We start from the raw sequence: 17,623 nt of genomic DNA, 5'->3' as shown, positions 1-17,623 counted from the left end.
AATTATCAAGGAAGACCTCACCAAGGGGGAGCACTGGAAAAATGATCTGGAGGAAGGAGGTAGCCATAGGGTTGGGGGGGTAAGAACATTCCAAACCAAGGAGTAAGCAAAGGCAAAGGCCTATAGAGATAAATGTCCTGGCTATAGTAAGAAGGTCAGTGTGGTTGGAGTGGAACTGATGAGGGAGAGAGTAGCACAAGATAAACTTAGAAGCCACCGAGGGCCTAGATGATACAGAGACCTATAGGTCCTAGTAAAGATTTTGGCTTTTAGTCTGAATGAAATGGGAAAACTCAGAGTTTTGAGTAGAGAAGTGACATAATCTAATTCAGGTTTTAACTGGATCAAATTGGATGCTCTAAGCCCGGAGATAAGAGTAAAAGCTGGAAGATCAGTTAAAGAGCTATTTAGGTTAAAGGTAATGGTAATTTGGGCCAGAGTGGTGGCAGTGGAGGTGGTGAGAAGTGTTGGAAGTTCTATCTATATTCTTGAAGATTTAACTGACAGGAATTGGTGATAGATAGGGTGTGAAAGAAAGAGATTCAAGAGTGACATCAAACTTTTTGGCCTAATCGACTAGAAGAAGGATAGGGTTGCCTTTGACAAATATTGGGAAGATAGTGGGAGGGCTGATTGAGAGTTGAGGAGTATTAAGAGCTCTTTTTTAGACCTAGTACATTTGAGATGTCTAATTAGATTTCCATGTAAAAATGTCAAGTAGTTTAGGAGAAAGGTCCTCGCTAAAGATATTATTTGATAGTCATCTCTTATCTTCATCTTATAGATGAAACTTTTAAAAATGATTATGCAAATTATGGGAACCATTTCATATATCTGATAATGTGACCCTGAAGATTTGTTATTTGGGCTTTGTACCAATATCAGCAAAATGAGATGTACATGAAACAAATGTCGTGAAACGTCAGAATGCACATAAAAATGTTTTGTAACATATCGTATGTCAAGTGATTATGTAGATAAAGATATACCAAGAGATACAGTACCAGGGGAAAATGATCTAATAGTTGCCATGTTCTTAAATCCAGGTATTTCAGTCTTTATTTTATTTTGAGGAATCTTTTAACTTCCATGAGATTAGGAAGCTGAGAGGCAGACCTAGAAATGGAACCCAAATGTGTCTGATCCCAAAGTTTATGCTCTCCTACTCTGCACCACACAAATCAAGAGGATATGTGCTGTTGATTTCCAAATTGTGTCCATGAAATGCAATGTAATGTAAGATTGAGCATTGGACTGGGGTTATAAGGCCTGAGTTTGTATCTCAGATTTGCCATTTCTAGCTGAGTGACTTGGGCAAGTCTTTTAATTTCTCTGGACACTAGTTTTCTCATCTATAAAAGAGCTGTAATTAAACCTACCTCACAGAGTTGTTATAATAGTCAAATGTGAAAGCCTTGTAAACTCTAAATTACTCTATGTAGGTGTGGGGTTAATAATGCTAGGAAGCAATTTGATTTACAATAGCATCAAAAATAAAATACTTAGGAAAAACATAAGAAGTGTAAGACTTATATACTGAAAACTACAAAACATTGGAAAAAATTAAAGATCTAAAAAAATGGAAAGGCATCCTCATTTTCTTGTGTAAGAGATAATATTAGTAAGGTATTAATATTCCAGAAATTGATCTACAAATTCTGTATAATCTCTATCAAAATCTCAGCTGATTTTTTTTCACATCAATTGACAGGCTGATCATATAAAAATGTAGGGGGCCCACAGTAGCCAAAACAGTATTAAAAAAGGAAAAACAAATTTGAAGAAGAACTCATACATCCTGTTGTCAAACTTACTACAAAGCTACCATAATCAATGTATTACAATACTATGATAAAGAAAGACATACAGATCTTTCAAAGAGAATTGGTAGTCCGGAAATCAACTCTTGTTATGTGTATGGTTAATTGATTTTCCACAAGGGGCAGGGCAATTTATTGGGGAAAGAATAGCTTTTTTTCAAGAAATGATGCTGGCAAAAAAGGATTTTTACAAGCAAAAGAAAGAAGTTGGATCCCTATTTCATAATTATACAAAAAAATTAACTCAAAGTTGATCAAATGAATTTAGTTGATAACTAATTTAAAAATGTTCAAGGATCTGAATAGATATTTTTTCAAATAAGATATACACCTGGCCATTCAGCACATGAAAAAGTTCCCAGTACTTTCAGTCATTTGGGAAATTCAAATCAAAACCAAAATGAGATTCCATTTCACACCCACATAGGATGGCTATAATCAAAAAGATAAGTATTGGCAAGGATTTAGAGAAATTGGAACCCTCATATTAATGGAGGATAGTTAGAAGAAAGGCAGGCAGGGGAAAGGGGCCCTCTTGTGCTAAGAGGAAACTACCCTTGGTTTGGGGTGTTTAGGCAGTGGCATGGCCGAGCAGTCCAAGGTGCTGGATTAAGGCTCCAGTCTCTTCTGAGGTGTGAGTTCTATCCCACCAATGCCAAAACGTTTTTTTGGGCTCCAATGTGGCTCAGTTGGTTAAGTGTCTGTTTTTGGCTCAGGTCAGGGCGTGATCCTAGGGTCCTGGGATCGAGTCCCACATCAGGCTCCCCGCAGGGAGCCTCCTTCTCCCTCTGCCTATGTCTCTGCCTCTCTCTGTGTGTCTCTCATTAATAAATAAATAAAATCTTTTAAAAAAAATGATTGTAAGCCCTAAAAGGGGAGCTCTCATGTACACACCAGTCCACAAGCTACACAGCCAGCAAGAAGAACGAAGATAACCATTTCAACAAGGGAGGGCACATTTCACATAGGAATTTATCTTCTGCCTTTAAATAAAGGAAGAAAGAGCCCACCATGCTCAGAACATATTACAAACCATTGAATTGTACATTTTTGCATGGGTGACTTTTGGGGGAGTTAATCTCAACAGAGCTGTTAATAGTATTGTTAGGAATACTATCAGTGGAGTATTGGGCTTTTACGCAGCTAAACTAAATAGCCAGTTTTAATGAGTGATCCTGTTTACATCATTCTGAGAGGTGGTGTGTGAACCAGCCAAGAAGACAAATAAAATACCATTTCTTTACCTTTAAAGATAATATAAAATGAAGATCTTTGAGTAATGCCCAAAGTTTCTGATTCCAGATTCGGGGGAATTTTTTCTGGTCTACCATCCTATTTTTAAAAGTAGTGTATAAAGAGGGAAGTATTATTTAAAGAGGGGGAAAAATCAGTTGTTTTTTTTTAAAAGCTGAGATAAATAGCATTTTTAAATATGGGAGTTTTTTCATCATTCTGGTAGTTGCATCCTAGGAAAGAAGGAAATCAGTATTAATTGAAGGACTCCTCTGTACCTGACACTTGTGCTTATTCAGTACATCCACATCTACTATCTGGTTTAACCCTTATAACAACCTTATGAGGTCGGCCTTATTATCTCTACTTTACGATGAGGAAACTGAATCAGATAGTAGGTGGGGAAAGGGAGAGGGAATAGGTGAAATGCAGGGGATTTTACTATGGACTTTAGTAATAAAGGTAATAATAATGTATCAATGTTGGCTCATTACAGAGCAAAATGTATATACATTGCCTGGAGCTTTTAAAGGACACCTATGTATCATTGCCATGTGTTGTTAATGCATTGTGTGTCATATAACTTTTGAGTGATGAAGCTGGGACTGAAATTAGGCTTCTAAATTCCAAGTCCTAGAGCAGTTTGGTTGATTCATAGAGTACCACCTTCAGTCTTCTCTGATTTTGTTTCGTATACTTAGCTGCAGAAATGTTGTAAAACTCTAGCATGAAGCAGCTTTTTATATGACAGATTAGATCCTCATATCAAATCCCCCAGGTTATAAACTTGTAATTTAAGATGTTATACATGTAATAGGTTTTTCCTGTCGTATCTGGGTGTAGTTATCAAAAACTAACAATCTTATTTTTTCTTCTTTCCCTCACTTAGCAATGGTGAACTAGACCCCTGGTCAGGAGGTGGAGTAACCAAGGATATCACAGACACCTTAGTTGCGATCACCATCCCAGAAGGGGCCCATCATCTAGATCTCCGAGCCAGAAATGCCTTTGATCCCACGGCTGTGCTATTAGCCCGCTCCTTGGAAGTTAGACACATGAAGCAGTGGATCAAAGATTACTATGCCAATCTGAGAAAGAAGCACTGAGCAATTTTGATCATTTTTGGTTTCTTTTATGTTCATTCTACCCATGTTCCCATTCACTTTGGTTTTCTACATGTAATTACTTTCCCTTTTTTGTCATTAGATTTGGTGGGGTGAAGGTTGAGATAGAAGAGAGGGTGATGGTGGTGACAGCAGCCATCACACATCCCAGGTGCTCACCATCTTCACGCCACCTCCACGAAAAATCTCTTTGTGACAGTTTTTCTACACCATCCATGGCCCTCATAACTGGAGCAGAGTTTTTGACTGCCTTTCACAAGAGGGAGAGTTACTCCTTTGTTTCTCTGCAAGCAGAGCTTTCTCTTCATTTTGAGGTTAAGTCTCTTTGGTCCATTTGTTACACCCCATCCCCCCCCCCCCAAAGAAAGAAAAGCAGAAAATAGATTAAAATGATGTAATTGCAGCTGGTAGGAAGGATGTCTGATGCCAATCCAGGAAATGGAAGTCATTCCTTTTGTACTTGACTTTGAACTGTGCTATAAATAAAGAATAAGGCTGGACCTTATACCTGTGTGTTGCTTCTGAGGCTCACTCCAGCTGTTGGGAATGCTGTGTGTACTGGGCTTGGCTGGTTTTGGAAAGTCCTTTAATTTTCTCTCTTCTACTTGGCCAGCTTTTCTCCGTTCTGGGATATTTGCCACTATGGTACTGCCAGTAAGTAATCTGGCCTTTTTCTGCTCTGTTTCTCTTTGTTCCTAAGGTCAGTTTTGTGGTAATTTGGTTACATTTTGCCAGTTTAGGAGAATGGCTCTGTTTTGCTTTTGCTTTTACATCTGAGCAAGCTTTTATATACCAGTCACGATACATCAGTGAGAAGCCTTTAAAAATTGATGAATCAACTATTTAGAAGATAGAATGTAGTTATATTCAGCATTTTGTTTTTTAAATTCTATTTTCTGGTGGTTGTTAGTGCTGTCATTAAAGTCAGAAGTGTCAGGGTGCTAAGAAGCAGGTGCGCGAGAACTTTTCTGTTTGGCTTCCAAAAGAGAAGCTGACTAATTCATGCAGGCAGCATATTTGACATTAATAAATGGCCGAGCCATTCCTATTTCCAAGGGGTTGGCTTCTTTCAAGCAGTTCTTACACTGAGACCTTTCTTCAGAAGAGCTTTTCTAGGATAACAAATAGGGTTGGATCAAAACCTTTCAGGGACACAGAGAGAGACTAACAGTTTCTACTCTGTTGAAAGATTTCTTCCCCCTTGTTTATTTTCTCTCAGTAATTTTTTTTTTCTTCACCTTGCCTTGGGAACATTCCCTGCTTTTCAAAAATGGTACCTTGAGCTCACTCATTTCGAAAGCACTTATTTATTTTTTTTTTAAGTACAGATACAGAGTTCATTCTTGGGTGGGAAACTGAAGTATTTCCTTTACTTTCCCGGCATCTGGGAGATACAGAAAAAAATCTTTGTCTGGTTTCGGAAGCCTTCAGTTCTCATTGTAATGAGTTGTCCATCAAAGCATTTGGTCACTATTTTCATTTCAGCATCAGAAAAAAGTCTGCTGGAGTGAGAATTTAAGGGTCAAAACAATACTAGTTTTTATTCTCTATCAGCTAAGAAGTTACATAATGCAGGATTTATGGGCTTAATAGAGGAGATGCTTACTATTTATTTTCAGTACTATTGATTTTATGATATTTTCCTTGAAACCTTATACTTGTTTAAAATCTTTAAAATACTTTGCCATTTGATTTAATATTGGTTGTTTGGATGAGTTACATTTTTGTGAGGAAACATACTGCTAAAAATTGCTATATTTTTATGCAAGTATAATTTGGTCTAATGTACATGTTTTTCAATGTATGTTTCATTACAGACAGCAACCTTAAGTTAGCCTAATTATAATATGCTAGAATTTAGTTTTAAATTGAAAAAGAATTGCAACATGAGATAAGCCTTATTATTTTAAAGCATTTCTAATTAATAGATGATGCTTTTGAAAGACCAGGAAAGAGAGACATAAAGAATTGGAGTGTTTTTATTCTGATCTTTGTTACTTTAACTGCCTGGAGTCAATGGATAGAACTAAGGAAATAGGAACCTTTCTTAAGGAATCGCTGGATCAGATTACCCAGAGGAATCAATGTCTAGTCTAGTATATTAGAAGGTAAGGGCACCTCAGATATCATCCAGTCCAAACTCATCTTTCGTAGGTTTTGGCATTGTGGCACAGAGAGACAGGACTTGCTACAACTCTCATTTTTGGTAGAAACAGGCTTCGAATCCAGGTTTTGTTTTGTTTTGCTGTTGTCTTTTAATTTGACAGAGTGAAATCTCTATTTGGATAAGTAACAAAACCTTACCAAACTAACTTAAACGAAAGAGGGAATTTATTGAAACTATGCAAGACTAGCTCCAGGATTTGAATAAAACTAGGAATCATGAAGGAGTGAAACCAGGTTCTAGAAAGTCATGAAAAATCAAGACTGCTACTTTTTGTTTCATTTCACTTTCAACAGAGGTCACCATCCTGTGGGTGAGATTTGTTCCTCAGATTTTTATAATTTGGCCAGCAGTATAAAATGTATATGAGCATCAGAGTTACCTGGAGGGCTTGTTAAAACACTGATTGCTGGGCAGCCCCGGTGGCGCAGTGGTTTAGCGCCGCCTGCAGCCTGGGGTGTGATCCTGGAGACCTGGGATCGAGTCCCACGTCGGGCTCCCTGCATGGAGCCTGCTTCTCTCTCTGTCTGTGTCTCTGCCTCTCTTTCGCTCTCTCTGAATAAATAAATAGATAAATCTTTAAAAAAACAACAACAACAAAACACTGATTGCTGAGCATCACCTCAGAATTTGTAATATGTCATGGGGATGGATCCTGGAAAGTTGCCTTTCTCGCAAGTTTCTAGGTGATACTGGGGAATCATACTTTGAGAACCACCAGTTGAAAGAACTCTGAATTTGAATATCTTGAGACAGGACATGCCCTGTCAATTTACCTCACTCATGTTACCCTGCCGGATTCCATCTGAGTGTGGGATCCCTGCCTAAAGCTTCTCCTTCCCATGGTTGTTGCTTCATTCTTTCTCTGCAGAGCTTCTCTGCTGGCACAAGGCCCATGATGACTTCCCAGCATGGTGTATCAGGCCCCTGTAAGTATACTACCTCACAAGCTCATAACTCTCAGGTGTTTAGGAGAAATGAGGTCATAAAACCATGGCTTCAAAGATCCACTATTTAGGATGGAAAGGGAGAAGTTCAGGCGACTGCAGTAGGATAGCAGACCACAGAGGTAGTGACATAAGATGAATATGCATACTTGAGCAGGGAGAAAGTTCATTCAAGTAGACCATGATTAGGAGTCATTATAAGGAATGAGAAATCAAGGATAGTACTAGGTCGGGAGTGACACGAACAGATTTCATTTAAAAAGGTCATGCTGGCTATAGAGTGGAATATGCATTGTAGGGAGCAAGCATGTGATGTAGAGACCACATCGTTTTTCCATTTTTCCAAGTTAGAGAAGAAGGTGGCTTTGACTAAGCTGGTAGAAGTGACAATGAGAAGTAGATGAATTTGAGAGAGATTTAGTAAAAAATGTTACTGGAATTTGGTGATGTGGTGTTCTATGAGATACGAGTTGGGCAGATGATTTCTGGTTTATGCACTTGGATAGATGTGCTATACACTGGCAGGGAGCATCAGAGGGTAGAAGGTGACCAGGTTTGGTAGGAAGACTCTGGGTTCAGTTCAGTTTTGTCAGGCTGAGTGTTAAAAATTTGATATAACTACGTAGAGCTAGCTGTCAAGTAGGGCTGTTGGATGTAAAGATCTGGAATCCAGTCTGGGCTGGAAAAGCATGGTGAATAGATGGTAACCAAAGGATGTTAATTCAAGGAACTAATGTTTAGGAAACTTCAGAAGCCATTAACTATATTGTACCTACCATACATTAAGCCCTAAACATCTTAATCCTCCTAAAACTGTAGTACATATAGCTCCACTTAGCCAACCTACCACTTGTGCTGTGGTATAACCATGGCTTAAATTGAGATCTACCTCTCTGCACTCATTTCCCATTCTTACTTGCCACCTATTACTTTCCTTATGCCCCACCATTCAGTCAGTCTAAATTTCCTCTGAAACTCATTTCCTAGCATTACCCTCCAATATGTTTTCAATGACAAGCTTGTGTGCATCTTTCAAAGCCCAGGTCAGCTTGATTACTTCCACTGTAAAGTCTTCCTCAGTTTTCCTAAAGGCAATCAATGGTTTCCTAATTTATGCTTTCAAAGAACAAGGTTCATACTTAATATGTTAGCTACATTGTAAACTCCACCAAGGTAAGGATTGTCTGTTTTATTCATCTCTGTATCTCTAGTACCTTAAAATGGTCCCCGACTACCTCTAACTTAGTACACATATCCCAAATTGTGGCATTTTGCTTAATGTTCTCACTGTCTTTTTAGGAAGACCAAGTTCTCTTGAGAGCAGGAGCTATGTCTTACTCTTTCTAGTAATCAGCATCTAGGATGGGGTCTGGCAGCCAGGTCTCAGTAGGCCCTCTGTAAATTTATATGAGTAGATACATTTCAGGGTGGAAAGACCAAGCTTTCTATCTATCTGTCTCCATAGCCAAGCACCTTTTTATAGCTCTGATGTGCTCATGTGACCTCCTGCCCTAGGCCTCCCTAGATTTTGGAAAGGGAATGTCTTAGTACTCAATACTCTAGAACTTAAACTTCCTAATTTACCCTCTCTTCAACTGAGTGTGTTCCTGGCTTCCTGTCCCACTCTGTCAGCTGGGCACTCTTTGTCAAGGAGGCTGAATGTAACTCTGTCTTGAGGTTGGCTGGGAACTAGACCACTAGAAAGAGAGACATGCAAGTGGATGGATTTCTCTGAAGCCATTTTTCAAATGCAAAGAAGGGGCTGGTTCCAATAGATTTTGTTATCTAATAATGGAGGTAGGAGTTTGGAAGCTTCCAGTAGCAGAGTGCAAACTCAATCTTGGGTCACTTAGTTCTGCATGTATGTTTAACATGGCTGACACCTTTGATAAGAAGCTCAGGCCTGGAGTGTGGAAGTTACTTGCCCAAGGTTTTTGTTTGTTTGTTTTCTGTGTAAAAATGTTTATTTGTACTAATATTTAGAATACAGGAACTAAAGAAAGAAAGATACCTCAACTCCAAAGTGACAGTGAATTAGGGCCTGCCCACACCCAAGGAGAAGGCCACTCCAGGGGGTCCTGGCATGGACTATCTCCCCCCACTACTTCATGTCAGTGTCACCAGGCAAAAAACTGAGGAATCCGGGTGTGAAGATCTTAGCAGCTGCTAGCGAGCGTGCAAGGAAGAAAGGGATGTCTATGTGGCTTCCCTATGACCCAGGAGCCAGTCCTTAGGATAAACTTACGTATAGCTAACATGTTTATATATTATTTAAAAATTTTTGTAACATCTGGTTCTAAAGGTGTTTAAAGATATACATTAAACAGCATAAGTGGGACAAAAGAGATTTAAAAGGGATAGAGATGTAAAATGGATCTAGGAATGCAAATTATAAAGCAGCATTTATCAAATAGGCTCCATCTGCTAATAAGGCCAGATGTTAGTAGATATTTCATCAAAAAGGTATACATGATGAAAATATTTGAACATGGTTGAGATAAATTTAAGCAGGTTATCTTTACCACAGAATCTCTCAAATTTTGATATGCCATGTGCATTGTGAAGAATGATAACATTTCCCAGAACCCCCTTTTCAACAACATTTGAGGAACTAGTGCTTTGCCAAATACATTGACAAATACTGCCATGGAATTCTAAATATTTTTTGAAGATGTGCCAAGAAAATTTGGCCAAGTTTTCTAGCAGCCGTCTGCAAAGAAGATAAAGTCATTTAAAGAGTTCACACCATGCCTAAGATAAACCATACTAATAACCTTGAGAAGCCTAGGCAGGAATTTCTTGATGGAAGGGAAAAAATGTGATGAGTTTTTCATCTTCTTTATATATATATTACTAAGTTTCATTGTATTCATCCTTTAGTATAAAGAAAATCTTAACACCATAGTATAGCAATCATTCTATAATGAGCTAATGAAATACACTACTGGTATGTACATATTTTTTGCTGATCTGGGTTAATGTAGAAGTAGATTTTATAATGTTTGGAGGAACACAGCCAAAATTTTGGCCAGTTTCTAATGCCTTAGTAGACAGTTGAAGAGGGAGAAGGAATGATGTTTTATAACACAAATGAAGTAGTTTGAAAAAACAAGCCCAGATACCTGAATATACTGTTAACTTACTATGGGACCAATGATAGCTCACCAGCCATGTGGAGGCAGAGCTGAGAGAAGGAATCAGGTGCCTCTCCCTCTGTATGTTTGGGAGATGATTTTAACTGTTTTTCTTTATTTTTGTAGGGCCTAAAATCTAGAGATAGTCAAAGAAAGATTTCCTGAAAACCATCAAGTCAGTAACTCCAAGATAATTAAACTCTGAATGAAATTTTTTGCTCAGGTGATATATAAAGTGCCATGACACTGAGGGTGTACAATAAGTGCCCTTGAATAAATGCAATACATTGAAGTAGCTAGATGATTTGATGAATAAAAGGGTTCCTTCTCTCATCCACAAAGGCTATTAGATTATTCCTGTTTCAGAAAGACCCCTGGACACAGGGCACCTGGGTGGCTCAGTTCGTTAAGTGCCTTAACTCTTGATTTCGGCTCAGGTCATGATCTCAAGGTTGTGAGATTGAGCCCAGTGTCTAGCTCCAGGCTCAGTAGGGAGTCTCCTTGAGATTTTCATCCTCTGTCCTTGCCCCGCACATACACACATGCTCTCTCTCTCAAATAATAAATATTTTTTAAAGATTTAATTATTCATGAGAGACACAGAAAGAAAGGCAAAGACACAGGCAGAGGGAGAAGCAGACTTCCTGCGGGGAGCCCGATGCAGGAACCCGATCCCAGAATCCTGGGCTCACGACCTGAGCCAAAGGCAGATGCTCAACCGCTGAGCCACCCAGGTGTCCCATAATAAATCAATCTTATTTTTTTTAAATAAATAAATCTTAAGGAAAAGAAGAACTATCCCTTGCAGTTGACAGAAGGCATTTTATATGTTACCATGATATCAGTTCATTTGGTCAGCCTTCCTACCTTCAGAATGGAAGGTACAATATAAATCAGTAAAATAAACCAGAATCTGCTTTATCTTTAAGGAACTTATGGTCAGAGTTCCACCATACTTTTGTCTCTTTTTCTGATGCTACAAAACCCTCACCTGTAGGAATTGTCTTTAGTTCTAAGCAAGTGGTTTTCAACTTGTGTTAGTTTTGCCTCCCAGGGGACATTTGGCAATGTCTGGGGGTGTTATTGGTTGTCACAACTTGAGGCAAGCTAGTATCTACTGAGTAGACATCCTACAATGCAGAGGACAGCCTCCCACAGAAGTTATCTGGCTCAAAATGTCAATAACGTTGATGTTGAGAAACTCTTGTCTAATCTAAATCTTTTCTTTTTTTTTAATTTTTATTTATTTATGATAGTCACACACAGAGAGAGAGAGAGAGGCAGAGACACAGGCAGAGGGAGAAGCAGGCTCCACGCACCGGGAGCCCGACGTGGGATTCGATCCCGGGTCTCCAGGATCGCGCCCTGGGCCAAAGGCAGGCGCCAAACCGCTGCGCCACCCAGGGATCCCTAACCTAAATCTTTTCTATCATAATTGAAGGCCCTTTCTTCAAAACATTGTTAATTCCGTTCACCCATTAGTCTTACACTAAACAATAGCACAATGTTTAGTACAGACACATTCCTCTCTAAAATTTAATAATCTTTATTTTAGAGACTGATTCTTACTAAGTTACTCCTTGAATTTACCTTTCCTGGGCCAAATAACTTATTTATTTGGATAGTTTGTTCATCTATTCATTGAAACATTTATTGACTGGCAACTCTATGCAGTATAGTGTTAGGTATGCAGTAAGAATTCAAAGGCAAAGCCCAGCTGTTGTCAAGAGGCTAGGTGTTAATGGGGAGAGGTGGTCACAATGTCAGATGATGAGGCTAAGAATTTGTGTTGCATTCAGGATGCTGTGGGAGCTTGAAAGCAGATGTGATGAATTAACCCTGCAGGTTTGAGGAAGGCTTTAAAGGAAAAGTAATTTGGACTGAGACTTGAGGGATGAGAGTTTGTAGGGTGGAGGGAGCTTTGTACACATTATGTACCAATCTTAGGCACCGATCATGTTACTGTGGGGGAAAAATACATAGTTTCTGTCTTCATGGGGTTCATAAAAAGAAAACCAAGGGAAACCTCCCCTGTAATGCTGGTGTCATACTTTATAGATCTCAGAACTCTGCCACCTGCCTTTTCTCATTTGAGCCTCTCAACATCCCTGGGCCTCTGGGAGGCAAGGCAGGTATTACCTCCGTCTTATAAAGGAGGATCATGAAGCCAAGAGAAATTATGTGACTTTCTTCTACCTTCAACCATGGCCTGGGAAGCAACAGTTGTCTGATCCCAGATCTTGTGTTTTTCTATTCTTCCTTGGTTCCAAATGCAATTTCCTGTGCAGAGAGGCAAGCACACTTTTTTCTACCCCCTCCTTGTCCTGCTGTCTTCATCTCTGTCTTAACTTTTGTTTTCTGCTGGCCTGAATGCTGAAGTTTTCTGGTCTTCCCAGTTCCACTGCCAAGGGAAGGGAGGAGTGAGAATTGCTGTCCTGTCTATTTGAAAAATCATCTCTTCCTCTATTTCCCAAATTTTTTGAGGAATAAGGAAAACTGAGATGTGGAATAGAAAATCCCTTTTGTTTGTCTTGGTGTTTGATAATGTATGCAACCTCTCTGGGTGGTTTAAGCGGTTTAGGTATTTTCTATAAAAGGGAGCTTTTAATGACAAAACTAATGTGATTATCTGAGTGAGTGTGAGAGGCGTATTCAAGGCTTAAAGAAAATCTGTTAGAATAGCTGAATGTATCTGCTTAATCCTTTCTCTAATGTGGCTGAACAATGCTCTGGGAAGCCATTGGCCCGTTCTTTCTTCTAGTAAATGCCTGTCTCCAGAGGTAGGGACTGTTTGCCACTTTTGATACCCTTACGCTTCACCTTCTCAGCGCACAAAAGCACAGGAAAAGTCTAGAGGAACCCAAAGGACTGGCAGAAAGCAAGTGTTTCCTCTGAATGCGGAAGGCAAAACTGTACAGCACATGCCTGCTTTCTCCGCAGCGTGCGGAAAAGCCGAGACTGTGGTCACCAGCGGGAACGGCATCTCTGAGAAGGGCCCAGGTCTCAGCATTTGCTTTTGTTGAGTCCTGGATGAGGGATGGCTTGGGGAAGCTTAAACTCTTAGACCTGTGTTAAAGAGTGGCTTAGCTACTCCTTTTTTGGGACACGGGCGGGGGTTGGGGGGGGAAGATGGGTTGGGGCAGAGATGGGGATAGGGGATAAGGGATAGGGAAGCATAAGAGGGGAGAAAACTGATACAGGTTTGGATTCTGCAAGTCCCTCTGTTGACTTTGGGCCAAAATTAGATCCCTCTGAGTCTGTTTCTCTAATTTGTGAACTTGAGATATTAATGCCTGCCACTTAAGAGTCAGTGTGAGAACCATACTGAAAATGTGAACATAAATATCAAAGGGTCACAGCCAATCTAGAACATTGTCAAATAATAGTGTACACTTTTATATTTATTTTGCTTTATTTAAAGTATTATTTTCATTGTTCTTTTAAGAATTCTCTTTTAAATGTATAATTCATTTTAACTCAACAAAACATTTGTTGGCTGCTTATTATATGCTGGGCATTATGCCTGATTCTGAGGATACATATATGAATAAGTCTCTAACCTTTAGGAAGGCACAGTCTTGTAGGGGAGGCAGGCATATAAAATTCAGCTTGATAAATGTGCATCAGAATTGATTGATTCTAACCCGGGGTCAATAATAATAGCTAACTCTTATACAGTGTTTTTTATTAGCCAGGAGCTTAGCCAAATGCTCAAATTACTTAATCCAATCTGAATAGCACTTTGAGGTAGGAACTGTTATGCCCATTTCACAGATGAGGAAGCGGAGGCTTGGTCAGATCACCTAAGTCACTTTTCCGCAGTGATAAGTGGTGAGCCCAATTAGAGTCCCAGATCTGTCTGACTTTATAGTCTAAAGTTGTACTCGATGTGCTGGGCTACTCTTCAAATCAAATCCCAGAGGAGTTTACCATAGCTGGATTTCAAAACAGATTTAGAAGTTTTCCAGTTATGTAGAGGAGAAAGGGCATTCCAAGCAAATGGAATAGCATAGGTAACAGTACATCGGCTAAAAACTTTTTTGCAGAGAGGAACTAGAAGTAGTTTGTGGTTAGTAGTGGAGTGGAGCAGGTTGGAGGAGTACATAGCAACCAAATTATGATCTCTCTGTATCTTCATGAGAAAAGTAGGTAAATTATTTATTTTAGTTAATTTCTTTATTTATATTCTGTTTGTCAGAAGGGTTTTGTAGCAAAGTGGGAACTATTGCCAGATTTATGGTACAGAAGTACAAAATATACTTCAAATTTTAGAATGAGAATATTTTCAGAATAGAGAGCATATAAGAAATCATGAACTCATTCTGTACAAGAAGTAATCAAGGCTAAATGTATACAAAGGTCTTCATCAAGGTTATAAAGCAGTTTAATCAGCTGATCCAGGAATATCTGTGGTTTCTAGAAATCATTTAGAAATCATAAACATGAAGTGAAAGTAAACATTTAATGAGAGCTACAGGACTATCTTCTGGTGCATTTATAGAGGTTGGTAAATTGAAAAGAGGAAGAGATGTGTAGTAGATAATTCCAGGGAATGTATAAAGTCCTTAGCTGATGCTATAGTTTCCCCACTGGGAAGCAACACCATCTTTGCAGAATGGTGTTGGATATGTGAGTATCTTGGCCGAACTGAAGCTGGGAATCAGATTTGCTTGGAAGATAGATACCTTCCTATGTCTATTTATTAATTTTCTTTGGCTACTTTAAATGGGGGCATGGTAGAGATGTGATCTGGTTCTTGTTCTTACTGGGCTCATAATCTGAAAGACAGGATAGACAAGAAAACAGGTCATTGCAGCCAACTGGAGTTAGTCATATAATAAGATATATAGGATGGTAATGGCAGTCCCAAAGGGGCACAAGTGACTGGACAGATGTTACAAAAGGATGAGGAAAAGCTTTCTGGGTGGAAGAAGTCTCATTTAAGATAAGACCTGAAAGATGAGGAAGAGTGTGGTGAAGGGGAGGGCAAAGAGTTCTCTAGATAAAGGGAACAAGTGCTTCAAGGAGAGAGACTATTGCATTGGGGAACATTAGCTTCAATGTGCTATTCCCATTTGCTATTGCTGAAGTCTAGTATGTGAGGTGGGAGTGATATGAGGTTCTTTTTCTCTGATTTTCCTTTCAATAATCAAGATTACATAAACAGGTAGTTTACTGGAATGTGTCACAAGTCTGACAAAAAAAGATTGAAATACATTTAAAATACTCTGTGGGAGTGCCACAGAAAGCAGGTGCTGATGTGCTGGGGCATACTAAAAGATTGCACAAAACAAAACCTCCAATATTCCCCCTCCCTGTGTCACTACACTGACCTGAGAACTAGTCTCCCCAAAGGGGCTACTTCTTACCTCTAAGATGGAAAACAAAAGGCATGAAATCAATGCCTGAATGTAAACTAGACAAATAAATGCCAGGGCAGCAGGAGGGGAGAGCAATAAAGTGAGCAGGCCTGAGTGATGGTGGTAACCTGCTGAATTCCCAGGTCACAGAGTAATTTACTGACTGGTCCTAGGCCACTAGATAATTATCCAGACAGCCCCAATTCTGGTGCAAAAACTCCTGCTGCTCAAGTTATTAATACCAGCAGCAAACAGCAGGTGTTGGTGAGAGCAGAGAGGAGCAAACTGAGCACCCAGGCTGCTGAGTGAACGCAGAGTCACCTGTCAGGGCCCTCTGAGCTGGACCTCCCCAGAAATGCTGGCCAGCTCCAGCATTTAGCGCTTGGTGCAGTTGTTGCCTGGTCCCCAGGGAGAAGCTCCCCAAGGATGGATGAGGGCTTGGGCAAAGGAAGAAGACAACCAATTCCTCACATTTGACCAACTTGTGCCAAAGAAAATTCTACTCTGTTTCCCCTTGGAGCTGACCAAAAAGTGATTTTTGAGGCCTCCCCTGAGTAACTTAAATTAATATCCATGAAGTAATGTCAAATACTCCTCTTTGACATGGCGTGGGAATTAGACTTCGCTGTGCTTAGATGGGGTCAGGGAAAATGATGGTGTCTATCCTAGGGCTTAATCATTTGGGAGTTTGACCTCAGGTAATCCTGAAGGGATTTCAGGGGGGAGGTGGCGTGGGGGTAGGGCTCTCTTATACCATACTCCTCTTTAAAATATGCTAACACATGTAGTGCCCAGCACTTTGTAGCCATTTTCAACCAATGTGAGTGTACTTCCTTCTTCCTCCTATAACATTATCTGGTGAATGGCCACCTGAATGATCTAGTTAGGACAGTGATTCTCATCAAGGGACAGTTTTGCTTCCCAGAGAGCATTGCCAATTTCTGGAGACACATTTTTGGCTTTCATAACTGAATTCTACTGGTACTTAGTAGCTAGAGGCTAGAGATGTTGTTAAACATCCTACAATGCGCCAGACAGCTTCCCACAACAAAGGATTAACCAGTTCAAATAGCAGTAAGTGCCAAGGTTGAGAAAATCTGCCTTAGGAGATTCTACACACTATGGCCAGGGTAATCCTTTTAAACACAAATCTTAAGTCACTTTCTTGCTTCAGAAGTCCCAAATGGGGGATCCCTGGGTGGCGCAGCGGTTTGGCGCCTGCCTTTGGCCCAGGGCGCGATCCTAGAGACCTGGGATCGAATCCCACGCCGGGCTCCCGGTGCATGGAGCCTGCTTCTCCCTCTGCCTGTGTCTCTGCCTCTCTCTCTCTCTCTCTCTCTCTCCCTGTGTGACTATCATAGATAAATAAAAATTTAAAAAAAAGTCCCAAGTGGTTTAGTCATCATAAATGCATTCCTAATTATTCGCTCAATATGTATACAGTTCTGTTCTGTGGCAGGCACTGTGTGAGATTGCAGAGATACATCTGCATAGACCCTGCCCTTGAATTGACAATTACAAAACACTGACTTTGTGTCAACTCCAATAGTCCAATAAACTAAGGATAGAGACAGAATGTAGGCAAAGTTAAGAACTTGGTTTTGGGACGTGAGGAGTGATACTGCTTTTGAGACATCTGGACAAATTAGACAAAAAGGACCAGAATTGCCATTCAAGATGGAGCAGAATGATCCACAATCAGAAGGCTGAAGGTAGGTATTACTTCTTGTTTCAGTAAATAGAACTCCCACCTTCTCAGGTCCCAAGCCAAAACTCAGGCTTTCTTCTTGACACTTCCCTCTTCCTTAGGCTATTAAATCTTTTTCATGTATTTCATGAAG

The 17,623-nt window shown here is 39.8% G+C and overlaps 1 protein-coding gene and 1 long non-coding RNA gene across 2 annotated transcripts in view; one reads left to right on the top strand and one right to left on the bottom strand.

The window, feature by feature from the left end:
- Nucleotides 1–4,682, top strand: part of PRCP (prolylcarboxypeptidase) — a 66,122-nt gene extending 61,440 nt beyond the window's left edge. Inside the window, exon 10 of the mRNA XM_055320537.1 lies at nt 3,943–4,682. Within this exon, the coding sequence (XP_055176512.1) occupies nt 3,943–4,159 (217 nt within the window). The 3' untranslated portion in view covers nt 4,160–4,682. The remainder of the gene's footprint in view (nt 1–3,942) is intronic.
- Nucleotides 4,683–6,787: 2,105 nt separating this feature from the next.
- LOC129506547 (uncharacterized) overlaps nt 6,788–17,623 on the bottom strand; it is a 65,509-nt gene continuing 54,673 nt past the window's right edge. The window contains exon 3 of the long non-coding RNA XR_008663841.1: nt 6,788–6,896. This is a non-coding gene — a long non-coding RNA (uncharacterized LOC129506547). The remainder of the gene's footprint in view (nt 6,897–17,623) is intronic.

This window comes from Nyctereutes procyonoides, unplaced genomic scaffold (assembly GCF_905146905.1).
Source record: "Nyctereutes procyonoides isolate TBG_1078 unplaced genomic scaffold, NYPRO_anot_genome, whole genome shotgun sequence".
In the NCBI taxonomy this organism is placed as follows: Eukaryota; Metazoa; Chordata; class Mammalia; order Carnivora; family Canidae; genus Nyctereutes; species Nyctereutes procyonoides.
Note: the sequence above shows the minus strand (reverse complement) of the source record. Positions and strands in the feature narration are given on the sequence as shown.